A 27,110-nucleotide genomic window follows, 5' to 3' on the forward strand; every position below is an offset into this window, starting at 1 on the left:
AACTAAAGAACACACCGAATCTTCAGTTGGCTCGACTTTAGGACTGCATGACCGATAGATATCCTCTTAGAGTCGCCAGGTGTATGAAATGTGGGCGTGAAATCAACAACAAATCTGGGAACTTCGGAGGTCCGGAGTTGCAGAGTTGATGACTTAGGAACTTCGGAGTTGCGGAACTTCGAAACCTCGGGGTTTCGGAGTTTCGGGGTTAGGAGGACTTAGGAACTTCGGAACCTGTGGGTTCCGGGGTAGCAACAGGTCATGAACCAAAGACTGGACCTGTGAGCAGAGTCGCCAAGTGCTTGAAAGCTGACTGGACGGGGCCATGCTTGTTGTAGTGACTTATGTCATGTCTGCATACTCTGACTTTGGAAGGTCAGTCAATCCACCCTTCTCAGGGTTGCCTTTTGTGGGTATGTCTAGGTTGCTTGCATGTACAAAAGTCAAGTGCATGCACTTCCCTGCACTCCCAGATTGACATATAGGGGTCATGATCACTCTTGTAACCATTTTTCTATATAAAGGTTGTTAAGCCTCATTGTAAAAGGTTCTCTCCATGTTGGCTTGAGCTATTCTATGCTCTCTCACTTCTCTTGTATTATTCTATATTTTGCAACTATAAGTTGGCCATTGGCCTTGTAATTAATTGAAATCACCATTCTTGCCTTCTTTCAACTTATGTATGTTGTGAATGTTTTCTTACCTTCATCATAGGTGTATGTTTTGTGGCTCTTCTCTCATTTATGCTTGAAAAATTAACCAATAGATAGTGACGGTAGGTACATCGAACTTTGTGCCCATGTGTGGTAGTTATCTCCTTCGATGGATGAGGCGGGTGCATTGAATCTGGATGCCTTATCTTAGAATGTTGTGATTGGATAAACGATGACTAGGCACCACCTCAGCTTGTTTGATCTTTGTAACTCATCACAAAAGTTGTTGTTGTAAATTAATGAGGCATATCTCTTGATACTCAACATGTCCAAGCTCCTGATGTGATGATGACTTTGCTCATGTCGATCTTCTAACTTTGATTGACTCTTCTGAAACTATCTCTTATCTTGGTCACTTCTGTCTTGGAGCTTTCATTTGGCAATATTGGCAATGATTCTTGGATTCCCGAAGGAAATTCATGATTGTGAAAATTTTCTTCCCTTTAGTGCTCGAGCTTCATCATGTGGTGGAAACGCTTCATTCCAAGCCTAGGGTTTTATTGTTCTCTCCTTGATGTCGATGATCTCTACTCTTACCTCGAACCTTACTTTGGGTCTTCTCTCATCTACAAAACAAACAAAACAGTGTCAAACATACATGAAAATGAACGGAAATCCATCAATCCTCTTTCACAACTCCCACAATTCAAACCCTTGCTACCCTAGAAATGAAATTTCAGGCCTGGAAACATGATTTCAAAGAGGCTTTTATGACTGAAAATACTCTGAAACGTTAACCTGTAGCTGTATCAAGACAAGATTAAAGAGCAATCATTTCAAGCCTGCAAATGAATATTTATCTCACTGGTAGTTGCAGATCTGCCTTTAATTTGGCAAAATTATCCTTATTTTCCTTGAATTAATAATGGTCTACTGTTCTGATCTGTGAATTCGCTGAACCCTTGTTCGTCTTGTTTGATCAAATTGTTGTACTTACTAGTAAGCTGGCTATCTTGGAGGAAAATTTGTTGAATCCAATGCTGATGAAAATCGCTATGACTTGAAGAAGTCACCTAATAAAGATCAGTGCTTTGCGTGTTGATGCTAATAATGAATTCGCCTTGTCTTTATCAAAATTGCTGTACTCTATTAGTCTAAATCGGTGCCTCTGCTGATGGAAATTGCTGTATGCAAATGATGAAGTCACTTTGTGTTTTGATCAAATGAAATGATCAAAATGATCTCTATATAGGTGCTCAAAGTGGAGGTGTGTCCTTTCATCTTCTTAGGCTGACTTGAAAAAATTATTAATGCCTTGGAGATTTAAACTCAAACGCCACCTTCACTTTAAGTGGGCTTCTTCTTTGAGATTGACGCCAAAGCTTCCCCTATCTCTGCCGTGGATCCACATGGGCAAAATAAATGATTAAGGTAGATCGGGGTTCTTAGATGGCAAAGGAAGTCAGACTAAGCTAGGTGGGAGATTGGCAAGGGCAAAGGAAATAGGTCCTAGGCAGTGATAGCAAAGGAAGTTCGGGGATTCTAGACCCCAAAGGAAATAAGTCAAAAGTAGTTCGTGGATTTACATAGGCAAAGGAAATGAATCACTGATTGGTGGAGGATATTAGGGGTCAAAGGAAATGAGTCAAAGACAGTTCGGGCTTCTAGCTGGGCAAAGGAAATAACACCTAGGCAGACCGGGCATTTAGCCGGGCAAAGAAAATGTTCCAAAGACAGATTTTGATAGGCCAAAGGAAATGCCATCCCTCAGTTCGTGCTTTTTGGTGGTCAAAAGAAATGGTGAGGTGGATGTTTTAAAAATGCCTTAAAACTTTTATTTCCATCTTAGAGTTCGTGGGGCCTAGCATGTGATGCAACAGTGGAAGGCAGTTAAAGATAATGAGCTGGAAGGAATGAAGTGAAGAGGAAGAGGGTATATGGTGAGGAAGAAGTGAGTGGTAAGGAAGGCGGTAAGATGAGGTGTTGGGGGAAAGGGTAGGATAAATGAGGTGATAGGTAGGGAGTCATAAGGGGTAAAGGAAGTGGGTTAGGATATGCTGGGAAGAGGGAGGTATAAGGGATGATGCCACGGTTTAGGGGGGTGGTGAAGGGTGAAGGTAGGAAGGTAGGTGTATGAAAAGGGTAGGAAGGTAGGAAGGGAATGGTAGTGGATGGATATGCTAAGGGAAGTAGAGGGGTAAGGGGTGTGAGAGGAAGGGTAGATGATGAAAGAAGATGGAGGGATAAGGGATGTAGGAAGGTAGGGAGGTAGGGGGAGTGGAAGGAGATGGAAGGTAAGGGAGATGGAAGTGGTAGTAGGGGTGAAGGTAAAGGAGATGATGAATGGTAGGAAATGATAGCAAGGGGGTAAAGGGTGTGAGGGTGAATGGAAAGAGGTGAAATGAAGGGAGATTGAAGGTAGGGTAGTAAATGAAAGGAAGGATGGGGAGATGGAAGTTACAAAGGTGTAGGTTTAGGTGAAGTAGAAGTAGAAGGGTAGAAGGGTAAGTGATAAAGGAAGATAGAGGATGAGGAGGTAGGTGATGAAGGAGATGGGAGTGAAATGTGAAAGGAAATGATAGGAAGGGAAGATGGACGGAGGAATAGAAAGATGGATAAGTGAGGGGAAATGGAAATGAAAGGTGAGATGGAGGATAGGAGAGTGTGGTGAAGGCATAGAGGAGTGGAAAGAAAGAAGTGGAAGGTAGAAAAGATGGAGGGGCTGTGGGATGAAGGAGTGACATGGAAAGTTGGAAGGAAATGGAAATAAGGGGAGATGGAAGGGAAGCGATTGGGCTTGGGCACCCACTGGCGGTGCTGGGAGAGGCAGGTCTGAGGCTTAGGAGGGATAAGGGAGTGCTGTCAATGCCTTGGTTGGGCAAGGGAAGTTTTCACGCCTTAGCCAAATTTAGCATTTCATCCCATTAAAGCAAGCGAAGAATGTGAATCATTCATTTCAAAAGCCTTGAAAACTGATTGATCTCACTTAATCTAGAGAGAGACTTGACTTGATTAGCTCTTGACCAAATACACTTCTTCAAAGTGAAAGGCTAATAGCAAAAGAAACAACAGCTAACCTAGACAGCAGCAAAAAAGTGGGGGATCCCATTTGCAATGGGGCGATGTGTGAAAATGCCACAACAGATGAAAAATTCATTGTTAACATCATCATAGAGTCCATAGAGATGGTGGGTGCTCAAAATTTTGTTCAAGTCATAATAGATCACACTAAAAATTATAGGCTCGTAGGTTTATCGGTGCAGGCAAGATATGGACACATTTTTTTGGATATCATGTGCTGTCCACTCACTTAATTTGGTGATGCAAAAGATTAGCATGCAAATTGGGTGAATCAAAGACATCTACACTAAGGCTTAAAAGATTTAGATGTTTATGACAAATCATTATATGCCACGAGCCATTTTTAGGTCCTTAAATTTGGAGTTGGAAGTATATGAAATTTTAAGATTTACTTTTCTGATTTTCTCCAAGTTTGCTAAATTTTTTTCATTATATCATCTATTTAGTAATTTTTTAATTTTTATTTACACCATATTATGCTGTTAAGAGTTACTTCACATCACACACAATCATCTTGAGATGACTTGTGAAGGTGTGAGATGCATTGAGTGCCATGCTAATTAGCAACTGATTATAGGTAGTGACTTAAGATTATTGTGCATAATCTAGATTTCTAAGCCAGAATTGCTAACAAATATAATGAATAGATAATTAGTTAATTCATAGGTTTTTTAATTTACCGATTTAATTGTAAAACCTGGTAGTTTGTATAATTGCAGGTCTGCTTGTCAATTGCCTGGAAACTCTTTAAATGTGTTAAGGGTTGGAGATTTTTAGACTGGATATTTTGAGTTTAGTTTAATTTTTTTTTTCTTGTTTTCTTACCAAAATTTACATACTAAGTTTGAATACTTGAATCAAAAGGTTGCAAACATGTTGTTATATTGAAAATCTTTGTATCCTATTTTCTGAGAGGAAAGACTTGTGCGCATTTGCAGTAGTTTGGAAGACTTGGAATTATTGCTGGATGTGCTATACTATGGGCTCTGCCTTTTGAAGTTTGCACTATGCAACATAGAGGTCGCATCTAGTCACCTGTAGATTGGTTGATGTGTGTATGTTAGATTCGACAATTTGAACAGACAAAATTATTCTCAGCCTCCATTTTCCCCTCCCTTATTCCTCTTTTGTGATTTTTTGTGTGAATGTTAGATGTATTTTGTTTTAATTGATTTAAGTAGAGTTAGCTTGGTAATCAGGTTTTTAGCAAACATTGTAATTCCACACTTTCTATTGAGTGCTACGATCTTGATTATATTGTTACTTGGAGGCTTTGTAAGGATAGTCATTTCATGAAACCAAACTGATTAGTAACCTACTACATTTTTCCTTTCAAGCGAGTAAGCCACTATTTCTCATTTTTGATGTGCTATTTGACCCAGCAAAAGGCCCAAAAGCAATGGCCATGCATGATGATTGCTGGGCTGGTGTCAATTATCTTTAGAGTTTCATTGAGCCTATCATGCATATCATCTTGTTTCCAGATATGGATCAACCGTGTTTGGGCAACATATATGATGTCATGGACTCTATGATAGAAAAAATAAAGGTTATAAAAATAGCTAAGGAGAATTACCCCACGAAATGTTTTTTAGAAGGGCACAAGGCTGCAATCACTAGATTATTTCCAGACCTACAATTAGAGGACATTGTTGTGGTTGAGCTTGGCTGTTTTACAACTTAAATTAATCATAGTCTTTCTGCCATTTGAGACAAGTACAAGGCTGCAATCACTAGTTTGTTTGTAGACCTAGATTTTAGGACATTATTGTGGCTGGATTTGGCAGTTTACAACTTAAAGAAATCAGTCTTTGTGCCATTTGAGACAAGTGCAAGCAAGATCCTCACATATGGTGGTACGTGCATGGGCAAAACATTCTTCAGCTATAACCTCTTGCAATCAAAGTTCTAACACAGATATGCATTTTTAGTTAGAAAACATCTTTCTTACTTTTCTTTGGCAGCTATATATAGTATTTTAAGTTTATAATTGCAAGTGTTGTTTTGACTTTGTTTCCATATCAATAGGTATTGAGTTCCTTAGGCGAGCGAAACTGGAGTACATATTTCTTTTTCATCTTAGTTAAACAGCACTGTCTGGTTATAAAAAAGACAAAGGAGTTGGTCAATGTGCATTCTGACTTGTGCCTCTTTTCACATAGGCAAGTTGAGTACAAGGAGGGGCAATGAGGAAATGGGATGTAGCCCCTGAGTGTGCCAACTTGAATTCTTTTATTGCATAGCTTGCTACAGTTTGTTTAGAGGATGAGGAGGTTCCTACATAGGACACAAGTAGTGGGAGTGGTGCTGCAGCTGTTTGTGGTAAACGACTTAAGTGATGACATTGTTGTTTGATGAAGAGCAATATGATGATTATTAACTTTAATTTTGAATTGATATGACGATTGAGATTGAATCATCAATTATCTTTATCACTATCAGCTGTGTTTATTTCCGTATGTCTTTTCTCAAATTATGATTATTTTGCAATGTTTTGCATGGCTGAACCAGCCTCACCAATTAAAACAGTAATCTAATGCTAAAAAGTAAACTTTTGGATCACCAAAGCCAGAATGTGTAGGTTGGTGTTCCTTTACCTAGACACCTTTCCTCCCATTAGGACCACAAGGCTATTGATTTGGGCTGCCAACCAAGTAGTTTTTGAATAGACTGCCTTTATCTCATTAGGGATTAGGTTTATTAATTTGGATTGCCAATCAGCTGGTCCTTTTGACTAGACAAGTGTCCTCCTATTAGGACATAGACTTACTAATTTTAGCTACCCACCAACCGCTCTGCTTGACTTAGTTTGGTCATATATATTAATGTAATTTCTTTTTTACTTTTTGAACAATATGCAACTTGCAAAAACATAAATAGGAGCTTCTGTATGAAGGAATGCACTATGATTGCTAATTCTACTTTCTGTTGTGTCCTTAGATATCACACGTAATAACTATTGTGTCTGGCATTTTTCTTTCCTTGTTAAGGTGGCTATTTACTATTACATGGGAATAGAATTCCATAGTTTGGCATGATCATGTGGGGTTAAAGTTCTGGTGTTCTTTATCTTGTGGATATACTGAATGGTATCGTCTTTATCTTACAATTTTCTTTTCCACACCTTAAGATTAAACTGAACGTTAAAAGAAGCAGGAAACATTCTTTCAGTTCTGTTTTAGCAAACAACCATTTCTCTTTAAAGATTTTCTTTTAAATACTCTTTCTTCTCTTACTTCATGAACAGTTTCTTTATTATGAAATCGGAAATCTTTTAAGTGACCATTCATTCGTATTCTGCAGTTCTCCCATGGTCATACAGAATGTGTATAAATTCTTGTCATGTATTCCTCCTCCATCTGAAGACGATATTGAAGAATCAGAGGAAGAGATGTGGAGTAGTGTTAATGGTTGGTGCTCTTTTCTTTGGTTCTGTATTTTGATCGCTAAGATTCATTTCTTACTTAACTATATTTCTTTTTCAATTTTAGGCAGTGATACCTAGAATCTTCTTTTTTTCTTTATTTATTTTTGATCAGTGAAAGCATGCAGGAACCATATATTAGTTAAATTTGATACTTCATTATGAAAATCTGCTAATGCATATTTTAAATTTATGGATTGATTTGTTATTTAAATTGGTTGAGTTGATATTTGACGAGATGTGGAGCAGTTGTAATGGTTAGTAGTGAACTATCAAGAGTTTTGAAAAAATCGATCTACCTACCTATAATTCTTGCCCACCACTAGAATTACCGGGGGTTCTTTTTCAACTTTTAGCATGATACTTGAATTCTTTATTTTTCTTTGAATTATTTATGATCAGTTAAAATGGAAACTTTATTATGAAAAGCTGCTAAAGCATATGTACATTGCCTAATTGATTTGTTATTGAAATTGCTTGAGTTGATTTTTATATGTCTAAGCTGAGGATCAAGGCTTGTGTATTATCCGTAAACAGCCAACTTGTGGCTGATTTAGTGAGTGGTTTGAATTGTTATTGTTTAGAGTTAACAGAAAACTAAACAAGAATGACTGGATGTGATGCCAGAAAGTGGTATACTTTCCACAGCTTCCAGTAATGTGGAGAAATGCAAGCCTTACTAAATAAGGAAAAACTAATATCTGTTTATTCAAATTTGTTTAGATATTAGGAAAAACTAATGAATACTGCGTGCTTCTGTCTTTATGTTTTCTTATTGTCATGTTTTTTTTGCCTAGACTCTAGAATCTGTATTAATACTCTAGTAGGATTGAAAAATGGTTTCACAAGATTTGAAACAGACATGATAACAAAATCGAAAGAACCATTCTTAGTTTTTCTAAAGTCATCTGGTTTGAAACATTCTCTCACTAGGTTTGAAATGGGAATGATGACAAACCAAAAGCATTGTACTTATTTTTATCAAAAGCATCTGATTAATCTAACTTCTTAGAGATGTAACAACATAAGCAAGAGTTTGATACCAATTCATTGGCTTTATTAGTGTTAGATTTGTTAGTGTGGGCTTTATGGATGGCATTCAATAGGTTATCAGTTCTTAAAAAGTTCTCTCTGGACGAAATTGAGTCCTATCTCAAGTTGAATTTAAACAGTGCTTTGTATATAGCCCAATTATACCATTATTAAACTCAATAGTTATAATCTTTGTTTGTCACTGATTTGAATAGTTGCAGATTTAACATAATGTCTGTGCCTATTCCCCCCTAGAGTTTCTATATTGAAAACAAATTAAATAAATAATGCTGATTTGTGATTAGGAGTTATTGCATTATTTGAGAACAGCTATGAATATTCCAGCTATCAGAACAGTTGTGCTATTGTCTAGCTGTTTAATTAATAGTAGAGCAGTTGTTGAGTTAACAGTTCGGTTTGCTTTAGTGAAGTAAATGAGGTTAATGAACAACTGTGTTGAATAGTCAGTTGAATTAAGTTAGTTTTAGTTGTTGATAGCAAGCATGATATTTTGACAAGGAAATTATAAATTATAACTAATAGCAGTTAGCACTGAGTTCTTGAATTAGTTAAGTCAGTAAATCGGTTCTTAGTCATGCCACATTTCACTATCTAGTATAGTCTATCTGAGGTTTGTTTGAGTAATTATGCACTTCACAAATTAATAATTTCAAGAATAGGAGCCAAGAGAATGGCTATAAATGTGATTTCATTTCCAAAAGCAACAAAATTGAATTGAAGAAAACTATTGAGTTTAGCAGACCTGTACGTGCATGAATTTCAGGTTAAGCAATTAATATCGTATATTGTTTTTCATGTTTGATGTTGTAGTGTGTATGGTTTTCTTGACATTTACTAATTAGTTGCTTAGGGGGTTGCCTAAACCAACAAGTGGTATCAGAGCGAAGGTTTGACAGTTTTTGTAGATTTTTTGTGTTGGCAGCATTTCTATTAGATGGTATACTTTTAGTCATAGCAGAAGCCATTCACAACATGGCTATGAACAATGGTGGCAATGAGTAGGGTTACATGCTCTTACATGATGAGAAGGACCAGTTGAAGAACAACAAACAGAGGGAATCAAAGGCACTTTTTCTGGTTTAGCCAGCTTTGCATGATTAAATTTTCCCAAGGATTCTTGCTGCAACAAAGTCAAAGAAAGCTTGGGATATCTGTCTGAAGGCTTATCAAGGTATAAACAAGCTTAAAGTGGTGAAGCTACGCTTGTTAAGGAGAGGGCTTGAAACATTGATGATGAAAGATACGGCTAACTCCAAGGTTCCTTCGTGCAATGGACATTACTCAGTTGGCCGATGTGATATACTGGTAATCCAAGGGGCCTTACGTACTTTCAAAGAAGATTAGACAATTTTGCAACTCCAAGGAATTGACTCACGATTGATTTATCTTTGAATGGCTCCTTTTTTATAGGATTTTTTGATTTAAAATGTGCAGAAAGTAAATGAGAAGGGTTTAGAAAGCTAAGCTAACTTAATCTAAAACTAAGAACTAGGAGACAATGATTGCTCAAGAAAGACCAAACCACGCTTCTCTTCGCCAACACAATACAACTACACGAAGGCAGTGCGATCTTCAGAGGTTGTGCATTAATTTTTCATATCGTCAATGAAAGCCATCAATTTGAACAACATTCACCCAATGATTGAAGTTAAGTGTCCACGCAGAAAAAGCTTAGACTAACCTTGCATAGTTGATAACAATTGTGCATTAATTTTTCATATCGTCAATGAAAGCCATCAATTTGAACAACATTCACCCAATGATTGAAGTTAAGTGTCCACGCAGAAAAAGCTTAGACTAACCTTGCATAGTTGATAACAATCAGTTACCAACCAAAGGTATGAGCGAGGGTCTACACTATGAACAATTGCTTCAAATCCCGTTCCTCTAAAAACTTTTAAAGCAAATCTAATCTAAGTGAAGAGAGTGAGACCATGCAAGTTATAAAACAACACAAGAATTCACCAACAAATCGAACAATGTATTAAGTTATCTGCTTCAAAACTTATAGCAACAATCTCGAAATCAATCTCTCCTCCTTACAAATGAGGGGGGTCACCCCTTTATATAGGCTTCATGCAAACCCTAATTAGGGTTTGCCTAAAAAATATTCCCCACACATGATGCAACAAGGTGGGAATCATCAATTAATATCCATGAAACCCATATATAATTAATTCAAATATGCCTAAAATGGCACCCATTTGTGCATTAAATGCACTACTTACATCAAGTTCGCTCGACATACAATGAATATTCCTCGTGTAAAAATGTTCATGCAGACATAAATGCCCATCATTCTCCCATGCAACATCAACATGCTTAAGGAATCTGTCATAGAATCATAAATATGGCGGCTGCATGCAAAAGATGCTCCATAAAATCAACATGTGTTGACTGGGCCGCTGCTTAACCAAAATATTCCAACAATAAATGCACCACCACTACTCAGTCAAAAGATTCTTGTCCAAGAAAGGACTATCGTTGTCGTGCTCATTAATGGCATATGTGATGAATTTGGAGATGACAACCTCCAATTCCCCGACGACGTCACTTGGCGTACTTTCAATCCTGTACTCCATCAAAGTGATTTCCTCCTCGCTCTTGGAGAAAAAGTTCTCCCATTCCACCATCATTTCCGGCATCCTCTTCATTGTGCTGGAGAATGAAGAAACATTCTCAAAATGTTCCTTGGAAAATGACCCTACAAAGAAGAATTCATGTAGCCGAGTCCTCAGGAAATTCAACATCACTCCACCTTCATTCAGTTTTCTTGCGAACAATGCCTCAATCACACTAATAATTTCTTCTTGCACCCTTCTAATTGAGCCTTTCAGAGTTAAAGACTCCATACTGAATCGTTCAAAGATATCTTTCCAGAGCAAGCGACACAGAACCATCGTGGAAAATCATAAATCTCATTCTCCTGAATCACTTTCCCATCAATTAGCGCTTGCTTTGGAACTTTCATTAGGGCTTTGAGTCGCGGAATGGTCAGGTCCTGGTAAATGTGAACATCATCCCATAGACCATCTGCCACTTCAAGTCTGTTCAAAAGGGCAACGAATTTGGAGTGAAAACAAGCCAAGTCTTCAATGAATTTTCTAGGTGTAGCAAAGACGTCTTCCACCCATTCTCTAAGGGCCTGAGCTATTTTCCTAATTGTTTCAACTTCATGAACGACCTCTTGAGGAAGAGAGGTAGGAGGAATAAATGAAGAATCGACTTCCCTGAGAGGATGTTTAAAACTTTTAACATACTCACACAAGGCCTTGTTTTCACTTTTCAGCCTTTTACATTTTTCCTTCATTTTCTGCATCTTCTCTTTCATTGCCAAAGAAGACCCTTCAAAATCTTCCACAACTTGCGTCCTGGAAGCACGCCCTAAATCAATTTCCCTGATCACATAATCACTTGGCACAATTGCATTCCTATCTTTGTCTGCCATGGGCTCAGCTAAATGTAGAATTCTGGATCCGAACTCATCTTTCGTGATTCTAGAAAACTTTTGGGCAATTTTCCTCTCTGCTGGCTGATCCATTCTTTTCAGAAGTTACTCCAATTCCTGTGCTGGATCAATTTCCTTCTCTGGTTCCTTCCTCAACCTATCCCTCAACCAATCCGGAGCAGTTGCCGATTGATCCTGAATCTCCATATGTGCGTGCTCCTGTGATGTTTCCTCCATTTCTCCAAGGATTGTTTCTATGAAACTATCTTGGCGGGATTCTTCTTGATGGGGAGGAAGTTCTTGTCTCTGATCTCCTGGCTGATTGGGCCTATGTGAAGTGCTGGCACTGAGAACATCCTGTGCTGGAGCATTGTTAGGAGGGTTGCCTCGAGGTGGACTTACGGGATTTTCCTATGTAAACATTTCTACCTCTTGCACACTTGAAGAGCTGGCTAGTGATCGAGTCTCTTCCACTCTTGCCTTCTTTTGCGGTGGTTCCTCCTACTGGACTTCCTGCGGTTATTTTTGGCTGAGTTTTTTTTTTCTTATCGTTCTTGGCCTTTTTGGAGCACTCTTTCCTTTACTAAGCTCAACTTCTTTCTGTCGAACTTCTCCTTTCTCTGCCTGAGCTTGTGAAGATCCTTCAGTGGTCTCACTATGGGAATCTAGACTTCCCATCAACTGGTAGCTTAGGGGGACAATCCCTTCTTTCAACCTCCTGAGATACCGAGCAACCCAATGTTTGGTGAATTTCAGTATGGGTTTGGCCAAAATGTCCAGATCATCAATTTTGGGCTTTGACTAATCTGGAAGCTGAATGAGTCTCTTCCACTCTTGCCTTCTTTTGCGGTGGTTCCTCCTACTGGACTTCCTGCGGTTATTTTTGGCTGAGTTTTTTTTTTCTTATCGTTCTTGGCCTTTTTGGAGCACTCTTTCCTTTACTAAGCTCAACTTCTTTCTGTCGAACTTCTCCTTTCTCTGCCTGAGCTTGTGAAGATCCTTCAGTGGTCTCACTATGGGAATCTAGACTTCCCATCAACTGGTAGCTTAGGGGGACAATCCCTTCTTTCAACCTCCTGAGATACCGATCAACCCAATGTTTGGTGAATTTCAGTATGGGTTTGGCCAAAATGTCCAGATCATCAATTTTGGGCTTTGACTAATCTGGAAGCTGAATGGGTTGATCTTTCACCTTTTCGAATTTTGGTCGCACCAAGTCCGAATCATCTTTGACTTGATCCGGCACTTGCATTATCTCACCTACCCTAATTGTGTTAAGGGGTAGCTTGGAAAACATTTTCTTCCTAACCTCAAGGTCATCCTTGGCACCTGCCTAGTAATCTTCTAGGTGAAACTTATACACAAATTTCAATCCAACAACCTTCCTTATCTTACGATATGGATCGTAATGAGATCTGGAGTTGTAAAATGCCAAGCGGTAGAGTGCCAATTCCTCTGTGCTTTCTCAGCTGCTACCAGGTTCGGGCACACTTCTACATAATCATCGAGAACAACTAGGAATCTGATAGACAACTTTCTTTTCTTTTTCTGAATTTGGTCATAGGCCGTCAATTGCCTCATAAGCTCCAGCAACACCAGTTTATCGGATGGATACCTCGGTAATTTATATGGTTGGTACATGAATCCCTGCGTCCTGATATAAGTGAACTTTGGAAACTGCAGGAATGTAGCCCCAATTTTTTGTACCAAAGCCCTGGCTTCAGGCGACACTCTCTTGTGAAGTTCGTTCTGCATAAATCTAGCCAGGTACATGGTAAAAGTGTCATTTACCAGTTTGAAAGAATTAGTGTTGTAGAGGTGCAGCTGAGGATAACATTCATGGACTTTCAGTTGTGTTGGATCGCAGCCCAGGACTCCTTTTCCCGGCAAACCATCGAAGCCACCCATCCTTGCAAGTGAATAAATCACGTAGGAACTCGTATAGAAGGATGGGGTCTTCTTCTCCTTCAAATCTTTCAGCTGTTCGTGCACATAATGGCTGATTAACCGAGCCCAGTCCACTATGTCATTGGCATTCATGACTTTGCCAATGTAGAAACATCCATGATTCAAAATTTATGGCATGTGGACACCCCATTATCCTGCTTAAGATCATTATCAAATCCACATACTCTTGCTTGAATTCGAAAATGGTGAGCGTCTTAGGCATTTTGGAGATGTGAGACTTAGGCTTTTGCAACCAACTCTTGTCAATGATCTCTGCACATCTGTTAGGACCTGCATCGTATACTGCCTTAGCTCCATTCATAGTCTTGTAGGTCATGGAATGATGTGAAGGAACTCCAAAGGTTTCACCAATAGCCTTTGGAGTCAAGTTGGTCAATAGCTTGCCATTCGCTGCTAAAATAGCTCTCCTCTCTGGATTGTAGTGCTTTGCATATTCCAAGATCAGCTTCAAACATTGAATAGACGGAGGAAAACCTATTGTCGCAACAATTCCGCTTTTGACAATCTTGGCAATGGTAGGTGATGGATTATGCCCTGCTGTCCCAAACATCTTGATTCGGAAGGCGGCCATGTTGAATGTTCCTAAATTTATATCACTGATCTCCTTCCATTTGGACACCATCTTGGATTTCGTAAGGAATCCTATCATTTCTGCTTTTATATGTGCTTGCCTGGTGATGGTTGCTGCCTTGCTTGATTCGGCCATTTCTGGAATAAATTAGCACTTTCTTGCGAACAAAGCCTCTTGAAAAGAATGTTAATTCTCTAAGTTTGACTTCCTGTACTTTCTTTCCAGCTTTTCTTTCTCCAAATTCACACGTGAAGAATGAATTGTACTTGTGCGTTTATATAGAATTCCTCCAACATGTTGCTAAGTTGGCAAAGGTCAATTTGGGCAGTTGTTTTAATGTTGCGTCATAGTTTCCTTTCCAACATGCCATGCAAACGGGCTCCACCATCATAGTTGAGTTCCAAAATGGAATTTTCCTTTAATGCCTTGAGTTGTGCGTTGTGATTTGGAATATTCTCTTGCCAATCGCCAACCTTCCATTTTTTGAATTTTGGAGGGATTTTGGAAGATTCACTCGAGATTCACCTTATCCATCCACTTGGCGGGAAAAACCCTAGGAGAGAGAAAACTTCAGGATAGAGAATCTTTGACTTGGGAAGGATTTTCTTGAATGCTTTTTAACTTTCCTTGCTTTGGAGGAGATTTTCAATAATTTTCTAGCATCTCCTACTTTTTAGTAACTTTCCAAAAATAGAGTTCCAGGGCTCAAGAGAGAGAATTCTCTCACGAAAATCCAAACTTGCAAAAAAATTGAAATTCTGATGAGATTTTGTGTCTAAAATTGGATTTTAAAATTTTTTCCCCGAGGGGAATTTTTGTTTTTTCTATTCTTCCTTGACCCTCGAATTTCCTTGCCTTTGGAAAATTTCTTCATTTTTGACTTGGGCATGTAATTTATTTGGTAAAGGAATTTCATCATTTTTGAATTTTCCATGCCTTAACCATTATGGCGCTTTCTCTTTGTCTTGGGTGCCATTTCACCTTTGCTAGGGAATTCTTCACTTTTTTCAACTTTCCATGACCACCTTGTTTTGGCACCCATGCACAAACTTGGGCGTCATTTTCATCTGGAGGAGGACTTTAGCAATTTTGGAGTTTTCCAGAGCAACCTAGTTTTGGCGCCCTTGACCTTCCTTGGGCGCCAATTTGACTTGGTGGAGGATTTTTGTGATTTCAATATTTTCCATGACCCCTCATGTCTGGTGCTAGACTTCTTCCTTGGGCTCCAATTTCACTTTGTCAAGGAATTCATCATCTTTCACAATTTCCACGCCTTGACCACTTTGGCGTCCTCTTGACCACTTGGGCACTGTTTTGATATTGAGGAAGAATTTTGTGAAATTAAGATCTTCCATGAGACCTCCTATTTGGCACCCTCCTTGACTAGGGTGCTGATTTGCTGGAGTCAAGGAATTTGGAACTTTTGAAAATTTCCAAGACTACCTCATTTTGGCGCCCAACTTTGTTCATGGGCACTGTTTTGCCTTAGTGGAGGAAATTTGGAATTTTGGAGTTTTCCATGACCACTTCAATTTAGCTCCCTGGCCTGGACTTGGGCGCCATTTCACCTAGGTGGTGGAATTTCGACATTTTCAACTTTTCCTTGGCATGCTTGATTTGGCGCCCCACCTGGGATATGGGCGCCAAAATCACTTCAGGAAGGATTTTGCCTTGTGTTCACTTTTCCAAACTTAGCCAATTTGAATGTTTCCAGATTTAGGATGTCATTTCAGGAATATAGCTAGATTTTCTAGACAGATTATTTTCAAGTATTCCACTTCTGGAAGGTGAGCCCACACTCAAGCCATTTTTTGATCCACAACTTGCTTTTCCCATTCTCTGGATTTAGAAATGATCATGAACATCTGGTCTTTAGTGCCTGCTTGCGAAGAACTTGCCACAAATAACCTTTCCAAAAATGGAAAGTACTTCAAAATGTCAAAGTTAGGGCAAAACAGGATACATGGAGACTTACTAAAAATAGAAACTTACTGAAAATAGTAAGTTTGATTTTTGGCAAAACGAAGACATTTTGGGAGGCACCGAGATCCCTAAAAAATAGGAACTTTCTAAAACATAGAAAGTTGCTCAGAATTCGCTCAAATTTCATTGGGAAGCTCCTCAAAGGGTCTTGATTCCATTGCAACGTTCAATTTTTGAAAGCCCTAAAAGGAAAACCTGAAAATCTAGGACCGAAGGAAAAACCCTAAAATGGACAAAACGAGCCCTAGACTTGGCCAAAATTGCTCAAACGAAAAGCAAACTTGATCAAACTAACCCTTAAACATTTGCAAACTTAGAGGATTGAAGAGATTGCCGCCAAAATACCCAAAAACCAAAACCAAAAGACAGAGAGGGCGTGAAAAGTAGGGGGTCCCCGTTTGGAATGGGGTGATGAGTGATTAGGTCACAACAGTACTAAGTAGTCTTTAAACAAAATTTGACCTAGCACTTGTAGCAATAGAAGAATTTAAAGACTTTAACTATATCTGTAGTTAGAACTGTAGAGAAACGAAAATCGCTTGGAATCGCCCAAACTCGGCGAGTCCAAGTCACCCCACACAAGTTTAGCAAACTCGGACTTGGACTCGGCCGAGTCCAGGGGGCAAACTCGCCCAACTTGCCAACTCGGCGATTTTGCCTCAAAATCGCCCGAACTCGCGAGTCTTGTTGTGCAAACTCGGTTGGCGATGGTAACGAAAAAAGGCATTCAAAAAACACATTTTAAAAATTTTTTTAAAGTTTTTTTTTTGCTTTATTGCCCATTGATTGGGTCAACCAGGTAGATATAGAGGTTGAAGCTGTAGCCATGGCAGAGGAGGAGCAGAGAGCACGAGCAAAGACATGAAAGCCAAAGGCAGATAGTGACACAGATATTCCTGATGTTGGTGAGGTTGGTACGGTGTCATGGGGAGAGGCTATGGCTGCCGAATCATCCAGGACCTACCTTAGATGCCTTCGTAGGGGGCTGGGGCCGGGGGATGTAGACTCCTCTGAGCCATAGGCTTGTAGTTGTATTTACCTTTGGTATTTGTATGGAACATTTGATGATGATCATATGATGACATGGATTTTTTATTCCATGAGTTTTGTAATATTGTATACATTTGACAGTATTTATATCTATGTTTGTTATTTCCTTTAGCTGCAATTTGCGTTTATGCTTATGTGATTGATGTATACTTGTGTATACAATCAAATGAGCCGAGTTTGATGATGTTATTGTGTCTTTAAGGTGTATTTAATAAAGGGTGCATGAAACAAGTTTTAAATCTTTAAAAATCTCTAAATTTCTTGAGTTTTTCACTTTGCAGAGTCTAGCCAAGTCTGACTCTGAGTCCCAAGTCCGAGTCCGAGTCGGCCTTGCCGAGTCCAAGCCGAGTCCAAATCCCATTTCTTTGAGTTAGATTGAGCAACTATATTTTCATCCATTTTTTGTGTTTGTCTTGGGGCACAAGGGCATATGCAGCACAGCCAAATGCTTTGGATGACTACAACTAGGGTTCCTACCACTTATGCTTGATTTGGGGTGCTATCCTTTACACTTTTTGTTGTACATCTGTATAACAATTATACAGCACAAAATAGTGCAACATCCTAAAAGTAATTCGGAAGAAACTTTGCTTTCAACATATCATGAACCATCTACACGTGCTCTGTTTTTATTTCAGGCGCAGAATTTTGTTGAGGTGTGTAGCTGATTGTAATCTCCCTCCTTGCTCCACTTGTTTAAGATTGGAGAAATTCATGACATGTAAATCCCCCCTCTCAGTGTTTAACACTTTCAACGCGCTTTCCTTTTTAGCATAATAGTTGAATTGCTTGAAGAAAAATGGCATCAGATTTTTATTTTCAGTAGATAGACCCATGCTATCCTATTGAAATTGTCTATTAAAGTTAGAAAATACTGATTTTCACCAGAAGATATTTGTAAGGGACTGTAGATATCTGCATGGAACTGCAAATATCTGCATGCAATAACTTCAACTGCTCTCTTGCTCTCCAACTTCTTCCTGCTTTGAAAACTTCTGCATGTTGCTTGCCATGGATACATTCCTCATGAGTTTCATCTTTGTTTTGAATGAACGGCACCCATTAGCCATTTGTTTCTTGTGTAACAACTTCAGTCCATGAAATTGCAGATGACCATACTTTAAATGCCAAATTGATGAAGTATCCTTGATTTAACACATGTGGAAAACCACTAACGAGTTTCAAATGAAACATGTGGCTTTTAGTCACATACATGGTTCCTATAAAATCATTGTTGCTATTCTAGTATTCTTATCAGAGGTTATACATTTATTTTTATCGAAACCACTTAATAAAATTTTTTCTTTTCTGAAAACTGCCTAGCATTTAAAGGAAAATGAATTAAGCCAAAAACATATAACACGTCATGGAACAGCTTGACTTCACCTATATTAGTTCTAACAGAATTGTAGCTCTGCATTCTGCTTGGAATTTTTAATTTTTTCTTTTTTAAAAAGAACATCATCATATTAGATAGAAATCAAAGTTTACATATTCAACTATGACTGGCCCAAAAGCTGTTAGTTCAAGCTGGGCAATATAGAGAAAGGGATACATATTATAATTTATTGGGACAAATCAGAGACTAGAATTTTGAAGCTTGGTTTATCATCACTGAAGGAACTACTTGGTTAGCACAAGTAAGGTTGGAGTTGTTAAGTTGTCAACAGCCCAATTGGTTAGCACATCCACTACTTTATTGCTTTTTTTGGGAAAATGGCTGAATTGAACCTCCTGGAACTTGTCATGCAAGATTGAATCTTCTCCAATTCTCTTGCTATTCACCAATGTTTTGCTATGGAATTCCGTAGGATCAAATAACAAGCTAATGATTACCTTTGAATCTGATTCAATTTGGAGTTTTACCACCCAATTTTGAAAGCCTCTTGCATCTCTTTGTAAAGAGCTTTGATCTCCACTAATTATTGGTTATATGTCCCAATTTTTCAGCAGAGGAGGCTATAGATTTATTTGAATATCTACCAATGCCTTATACTAGCCTGCATCTCTTTGTAAAGAGCTTTGATCATCCGCGTTCAACTTACCACAGCCAAAGGGAGCAGCTGTCCAAGGTCTGGTGACTCTAGTCAACTAATTTTTCTTTTTAGGTTTAAAGGCATGCATTGTGGAAGTCCTGGGTTGCAAACGGAGCTGTTTACATAAATGCTCCAATTCTGGTGTGAGAATTTGAGGTAAACAAATTTTATGCTTGATAGACTTAGTTACATTCATATTGATCTTCTCCCAAACTTAACTGATATCCCTGCTATACTGCTGGAAAATTCTGCTACTCTCACTTTCCAAATATCCAAGAGCATAAGAGTGATGTCAGACTACATTGCTGGGAGGAGGTTCTGACCCATAGGCAGATGGCTTTGCCATGCTCTATTCAGTTGTTTATACTTGGATTTCTCTGTTGTCTCCAAACTTTACACTGTATTCCACTGATCCATCAAACTATGAAAAGCATCTTTTGATTTTCTGTCATGAGGTTACTGCAGCTACTATCTAAATCCATGTATCTTCCAAGAAATCTTGTGCAACATCAGATGTATAAAACATTCCTTTTTGTTGATCACTTTGTTCCATGAAATTTGCTCTTTGCTTATCAGTTATTTAAATCAAATTTCTTTATTCTTTATTCAGCTTCATAATAACTGTACCTCTTACACAACAACATTCATTTTGCTTTGGAATGCTTGCTCAATCTATTCTTCTGCTGGTCTATTCAATGTTTTCTCATGGGTATTAAGTTCTTAAGAGGGTCAAATTTTAAGTCCTTCATAAAATGTCTTTGGTTCAATTCTGTTTCATAATAAAGTGACGAAGTCCATGAGGTATAAAGTTAAGTTAGCGTCAATGGACTAACTTGAGGGGAGAATACAATGGACTAACTTGAGGGGAGAATAGCCTTAGCGAGTGCTAGCTTGAGTAAGATTGGTGGAGAATGAATACTTGAAAGTTAGAAGTGTGTATTTGTGGGCTATAGTGAAGCAATGAAAGGCTACAAGCTTAATAATTCTGTGAATGAGACATTGGTGGTGAGTGGCAATGTTGTTTTTGATGAAGAGGGAGTTTGGTATGAAAGTGGACAGCAAGAAAAATCAACCAGTAGTAGTAGAGTTTGAATTTTCTGAAGAAGATAATTCTCGCCCCACTGGTCGTAGAAGTTGTTCTGTTTTTGGTGCTGGCCCAATCCTGCTGAAGCAATCTCCATCCAGTTCAAGTTCAGCTGCAGAATCAATTCCAAGTTCACTGACCAAGAATATTGAACCAGATTTGTCATCATTTTATTAGAGATTTAGTTGCTAATGTTGACATTGAGTTGAGGTTTTACTACAGCAGCAATCAAACGGTAGACATTTTCATTAAGCCATAAGATAAAGAAAATATTCAGAGATTAAGAGGATTGATGGGAGTTTCCGTAACGAGCATCAAGGGGGAGAATGAAAACAGAAATTAAATAAATAATGTTCATTTGTGATTATGCTTTTTTTTTCAATAGTTGTTGACAGCTGTTAAAATTCAAACTTTCAAAACAGTGATATTATTATCCAGCCATTGAGTTAATAGTTAAGCAGTTGTTGAGTTAGGTGTTTGATTTGTTTTAGTCAACTAAATGAGGTGTATAAACCACAGATCAAAAACTCATGGAGCAGTTGCCACGTTTTTTTTTGCAGCTGAGCAATTGAGCGATTTACTTGCCTATCAAAGTTTTTCACAAGTTTTGGCAAGTTTTGACAAAGAGTCCTGATTTTTTTTGCCAAGTTAATTATTTAAAGTTTTTTGACTTTGCCAAGCTGTGTGATTTTTTTGCTGAGCCTGAGTTTTCAAACTATGGTACAAACAACTGTGTTGATAAATCAGCTGATGAGTCAGTTAGTTTAATATGTTCTTAAATTGACACCATGCATTATACTTTTGAAATAAAAGTGGAACTAATAGTAGTCAGCACTTAGATATCAACTTAGTCAAGTCAGTATAACTTGTTCTTAGTAATGCCACATTTTGCTGTCTAGTATAGAACATCTTGAGATTGGTTGGAGTATTTCTGCACTTCACAAATTGATAGTTTCAAGACTAAGATTCAACAAAATGGCTAAATGCAATTTCATTTTTGGAACAACATATCAGAATTGAAGAAAATTATTGAACTCTGCAGAGCTGTATGTGCACAATTTTAGGTTCAGCAATTTATTTCTATGTTATTTTTCATGTTTAATGCTGTAGTGTGCATGTCTTTTGTACATCACTAATTTATTTTAGCTAACTAAGGGGTTCCCCAAATCAACACATATAATGTGAATTACATGAAGAAATGAGAATTGATATAGACATAAATAGAAACACAAATTCTACACACAAAAGAGTAAATAGTACAAGATTTGCTTAATGAAATCCATTGTATGGAAACTCCAGCAAATGGGGCTTTGTCTTCAACTCACATTCATCTAGAAATACAAGGTTACAAGTTCACAAGGCTACGACATAGTACATACAGCTGAAAACATATCTCCTTTGTCTTGCGTTTGGGTATCCCTATTCTCTGATGTTTTCTCTTCTAATATGCCAATGATTTTTGCAATTCTACATCTTCTTTCAACTCTTCTCTCAGACTCTCTTTCAACTAAAGCCAACTGACATCCTGGCAACAAAAAGTTCAAAATCAGTAACCAACGGAATAGACACCATACCAATTACTATATCTTCCAGTCTGGTTGAATGGTCTTCATAAATTATCTTATTTGGGGTGGGCTGTTGTTAGTGCTTTGTTCATAGTTTCGTTCATGGCTGAACTCATTTCCTTATGTCTGCTCTAAGGATGTGTTCAGTCATGAACAAAGCTTTCATACATTCGTTGGGATGAGTTTGATCATGAGAAGAAGCATTGCATTCATCTGAATGATTTAATCTGAAGTTTACTTGGAACCTTAGTAAGCGCAGCCATACAAGAATGATATAAATGGGGGCTCATGCACATACAAAAAATGTTTTAAATCTGCAAATATGAAAGATGTGAAAACATCACATTCAAATGTATTGAGCAATAATAGATGAACATATAGAGGGGTGATATAAATGAAAAATTGAGTAGCTTCCCACACAAGATGCTTGCGAAGCAAGATTGACTAGATACAAAGAATCTAACTAAAGTCTTCGAGCATGATGCATTTATCTGAGGTTCTTCACAGCATGATGGCACACCATTTATAATATTAGATTTAACACATTACAGACCATATGAGCTTATAAAATGTCTTATGTACATAGATATCTTTAAATATTCGATTCAGGTTTGGAAACATGCTATCACACATGAGAAGCTTCTCCCCTAAAGTTAGAGGATCAATTTGAAGCTCTCTCTCTCTTGAATATTTTTCTTTGGCCTTTTTTTGTGTTTGAGAGATGATAATTTTGTACCTGCTAGAATGAATAGAAAATTTGAGAATGGTATTTGTTATTGAACTACTAAAGCCATTGATTGTATTTTGCTGAAGAATCTTGATTTTGTCACATGGGTACAAATAGGGCTCCTGCTCAATCAGAATATTTCGAGTGTCCTCAACATATGACTACACATGAATAAGCAATAGATAAGTTTCAAGCCTAAATATCTCTTTAAATAATTCATCGTGAGATGAAAAATGCAAGTTCTTGTGGCTTGATAGATACTTCCGACACATACATATTCCTTTCTTTTATGTGCAGCCTTGCCCAATACAATTAGTTTTTCCTCATCATCATGAAGATCCCCATCCCATGCGACTTTTGGTGGTTCTTGATATGTGTGTGGATCTTTGTTCACTGTTACTTGTGGTTTCGTCTCATCACCACAGGTACCTTCATTCAATGCAACCATTGATGTTTTATCAGTAAAGTATAGAGATTAAGAGGCTTGAGATGAATCCATCTATATTTTTTCAAAAGTTTTCATCATTTCTTTTTTAAGCTCTCTTTTGAGCTTTGTAAGGGCTTCCAGTACTTCCTTCCTTGACGGATACCAAGGATGGCACCTAATTCTGCACATGTTAGAGACCTGCTCTGTTTATGCTAAATTAGGTTCTCTGAAAACAATCATCAATTTGCAAGCTTAATTGATTCATATAAAAAACAAAAAACAACTCTGTTGAGTGCTAGAAGTGCAATTGCTTTTTGTGGGAAACAGGGTGCCAAAAATTGCATTGTTTTCCATTTGTTTCCATAACAGAAACTCACAGTTGCTATATCCTTGATATTGCATTAAATATATGAGTAATGGCTTATTAGAATTGGCTTTGAGTCTATCATCTAGTAAATTAATTTTTTATTTCAATTTAACACCCCAGGTGAAAATTATGCCCTTTGCAATATAAATTATTTTTTTCTGTCTATAGTTCTGAAACCAGCTGTAATACCACCCTAATATAGCTGCAACTTTTGCATGCAAAATTACATAAGAACAAGATAAATGGGGGTACACAGACACACACAGTCACACCACACACACACACACACACACACACATACCCAGAAAGTGAATCGCACATGTGAATCTAGAAGATTGAGGAAATCCTTATCCTGAACATTTGAAAATGCTACATGCTATATAGAACAGATACATATTGAGGCCACATAAGTATCTACAAAAGAGCAATGATTAGATGCAATAAACCTAACAATCCATGTCTTAATACTTCATTAATCATAGGTAGTGAGGACACAGCTTAAATGATAAGATGAAGAAATATAACATAGTGCTAATAATATGTTGTGCACACGTGCTTGATAAAATTCAAAATGACCCCGTCTCCTAGTCTTACTATTATAAAACAAATATTTGAATTGCTTAACCAGGCCTTCCTACTTCTTGAAAGATAGTTTTGATAGCTTACCACATGTCTAGTACTTTTGTACAATTTATTCTGTAGTCTGGATTACTTGAAAAACAATTAAAATTATGCTGAGGGTTTTTTTAATTTCTTAATGTCTTTTACAATGGCTATAGAACACAAATGAAGAGAATTACATTACAACATGATCCAATGTGGATCAGATAGGCATGTCACGGCTTCCTGTTTTTTAAAGATATATTTAGTTCTTTGAAATTTTAAATGTTTTTCTTACTTATGATTATATTTTTTCTTTCTATAATAGGTTTGTTAAGTGACAAAGATAACTTTGGGGGCTTTGGAAAGCAGAAGACACAACAAACAAACACAGACCAAACACAGAATGCTTCTAAGAAAGTGAGTGCTTATACCTGATAGTATGGTTGTATACAGTTCTTTTGCAATCTTTTATCTTTTCAAGATCTGTAGGATAGAACTTTCAGTCATCTTCCTATTTTCAATTTTTTTCATTTCCTGTACAAGAACCTTCTAGTATAATTTTTTGTTGAAATTTCAACAATTATTTACTTTCAACCATTTATCAGTACCACACCAAATGATAAAATTTCAGTGCAGGAATTAGTATTCATTATTAATAATTGGAAATTCACCAAAACCTGAGCGACACCCAACTCACTTATTCTTTAGCCATTGGAGCCAACAGGTTGAAAATATGCAACACTAAACACGCTTAGAATGAATAACAGCAATCAGCTTTGTCTACGAAGAGCACGTGGCTGCCTGTTATTCAAAATCTGCCATATCCATGACTGTATGGCCCATGGGAGCAACCAATTTTTTCAGATTTCAATGTCCAACAGGCAACCAAGGTCATTAAACTCTAATTCATCCTCAAATAGTAGTATATCAGTCCACAAAAAGCAGTGACCATGGAAAGAAATATCATGCCCAGCATGTGTGCAATGGTACGGCCAGGTAAGGGTGTATGACCTGCCTAGAAATTTGTTTCAAGCCCATAAAAACCATGTATTAAATCAGTTACCAAAATGATGTACATCCAACTAGGCTATCGACTGGAAGCATCACTATGTGGCCCAGCAAGCATATCTTAAAACACCATAGAAAATGAAACAAAATCTTTGCACATTTACCAAGAAACAAACCCCAGAGACCTGCAAACAGAAGACCTTGAAAATCTTCATTTTTTTGAAACCCCAAACTACAAAAGCTGTGAAAACAAAGGTGATTCTTGTGTGAAATCACTCCAACCAGCTAGTGACCATCTCTTAGATCCAAAACTAGTGATTTGATGAGGGTTTTCGTCCTTGATAAATCCTTGGAAGAACTCTGCATTCGATTTGATAGCATTCTGTAATGTATACTCTTCTGCATAAAACCAAATGAGAGCCCAAGGTCTCCTGTTATAGAGTGGGAGGGAAAAAGAACAATTTTAAATTCAAAATAATTCATTTTCCTCAAATGGCTTTTTTGACAATTTTAAATTAACTTGAGGGACATAATGTTACTTTATAAAAATATACTACTAAAGTAAATAATATAACATTAACATTAGAACTTCTAGTGCAAATTTTTAAATATTCCTTACTAAATTGTAGAAATTACCACCAAGGCACCGGAAACCAAAACTGATCATGCCATGTAGTGACTGAAACTGAGGGATGATGTTGGATGCTAAATCAAGAAGTGCAGAGAGCAGCCCAAAAGGGCAAAAACATTTCAGAAAGTGTTGCTGGAATCTTGGATGCTAACTGAGCTCAAAATTACCATGGGATGCCAATAAAACCCCAAAACTGAGCTCTCCAAGAACATTGGACTTCCCTTAACAGCACTGAAATAGCCTACAAGAACTTAGGAATAGGCTAACGGCCTCACTTACTAACTAGGTCCAAGAAGGGAACATTACAATTAGTCAAGGGTCCAATCTCTTCAATCTCATCCTTCAAAATCAGAAATTGGATGTTTGCATCCTTCCTCCTCCTTGAACAACCAATAGATCTTAAGAAAATAAGAGCCAAGTGAACATGTGACAATGACATTAATGAGTGGTTGATGTCTAATATTAATCCACCTGTCCATGATAATAGAGCAACTAACCTTCATCCAGACTTGTCTCGTCTCCTCCATCACTATGCTCACCTTGGAATACTCTTTGTCAAGGAGAGAGGTGTGTAGCTTATGTTTTGGATAGGGGGTAAATGATGAACTAACAATGCATCTTTGAAAATTTGTGTTAAGCATGAAGAATGTGCCATATGAAATGGTATGGCATTGTTTTAGATAAAGTTGGCAAAAGCAAACTCGGCCACTTCTCGTGATAACATATTAAACATGCTTGCAACACTAATGTCTCTTTTCTTTCCTCGTTGACACTCAACATATATAGTTTGGGTAGGCAATGCCACACCAGTCTGCTTAGATTCTATTGGCATTCCTTTATTTCTTGTATCACCCTGGTTATGCCCAAATGATTAGAGGAAACCTTTGTCTAGCTGCTTCTGAGTCCTTTTGCACAAATGACACAACCATACTCTACTCCTTTTTTCTTTTCTTTGTCTATGGTGGTTAAATTGTAAATGAAGTTTTTTGGGATTAAATGGGTCCTTTGCATTAGTTTTCAAGAGCTTAGAAGGACATCCATATGGGTTATTTGAACTAATTGTTCTTGCAACAAACTCACTCCTAGAACCTCAAAGATTATTTCTACTATCATGAACTCTTCGTTGAGTTTGAATTTCTTCACCCTCACTGCTGCTCATTGTTTTTCTTTTTTCAGTCGAAAATGCAATTGGCAGCTGCAAGGGCAAATTTAAAAAAACAAACAAACAAAGAAAACCTTCTTCAAGTGTCTGAAACTTGACAAAAACAATAAAAAGAATACAAAAGAATACATTAACATGAACGATAGATAGTGAACTTACCTCAAAGGATGTAAATTGGTGCTCCCTTGCCCTCTTATCATTGTTGTTCACTTCTTACATTTCTTGCCTTACAAATGTGCTCTTTCTTTCGTTTCCTCCTCACAATTTGT

At 37.7% G+C, this 27,110-nt stretch overlaps 1 protein-coding gene across 3 annotated transcripts in view; it reads left to right on the plus strand.

The window, feature by feature from the left end:
• LOC131078821 (protein NUCLEOLAR COMPLEX ASSOCIATED 4) overlaps positions 1–27,110 on the plus strand; it is a 142,714-nt gene that overhangs the window by 41,862 nt on the left and 73,742 nt on the right. For all 3 annotated transcript variants that reach the window (XM_058016600.2, XM_058016601.2, XM_058016602.2), the window contains exons 6-7: positions 7,038–7,144; positions 24,366–24,457. In XM_058016600.2, the coding sequence (XP_057872583.2) occupies positions 7,038–7,144; positions 24,366–24,457 (199 nt within the window). The remainder of the gene's footprint in view (positions 1–7,037; positions 7,145–24,365; positions 24,458–27,110) is intronic.

The sequence above is a fragment of the Cryptomeria japonica genome, chromosome 2, assembly GCF_030272615.1.
Source record: "Cryptomeria japonica chromosome 2, Sugi_1.0, whole genome shotgun sequence".
NCBI classification, from domain to species: Eukaryota; Viridiplantae; Streptophyta; class Pinopsida; order Cupressales; family Cupressaceae; genus Cryptomeria; species Cryptomeria japonica.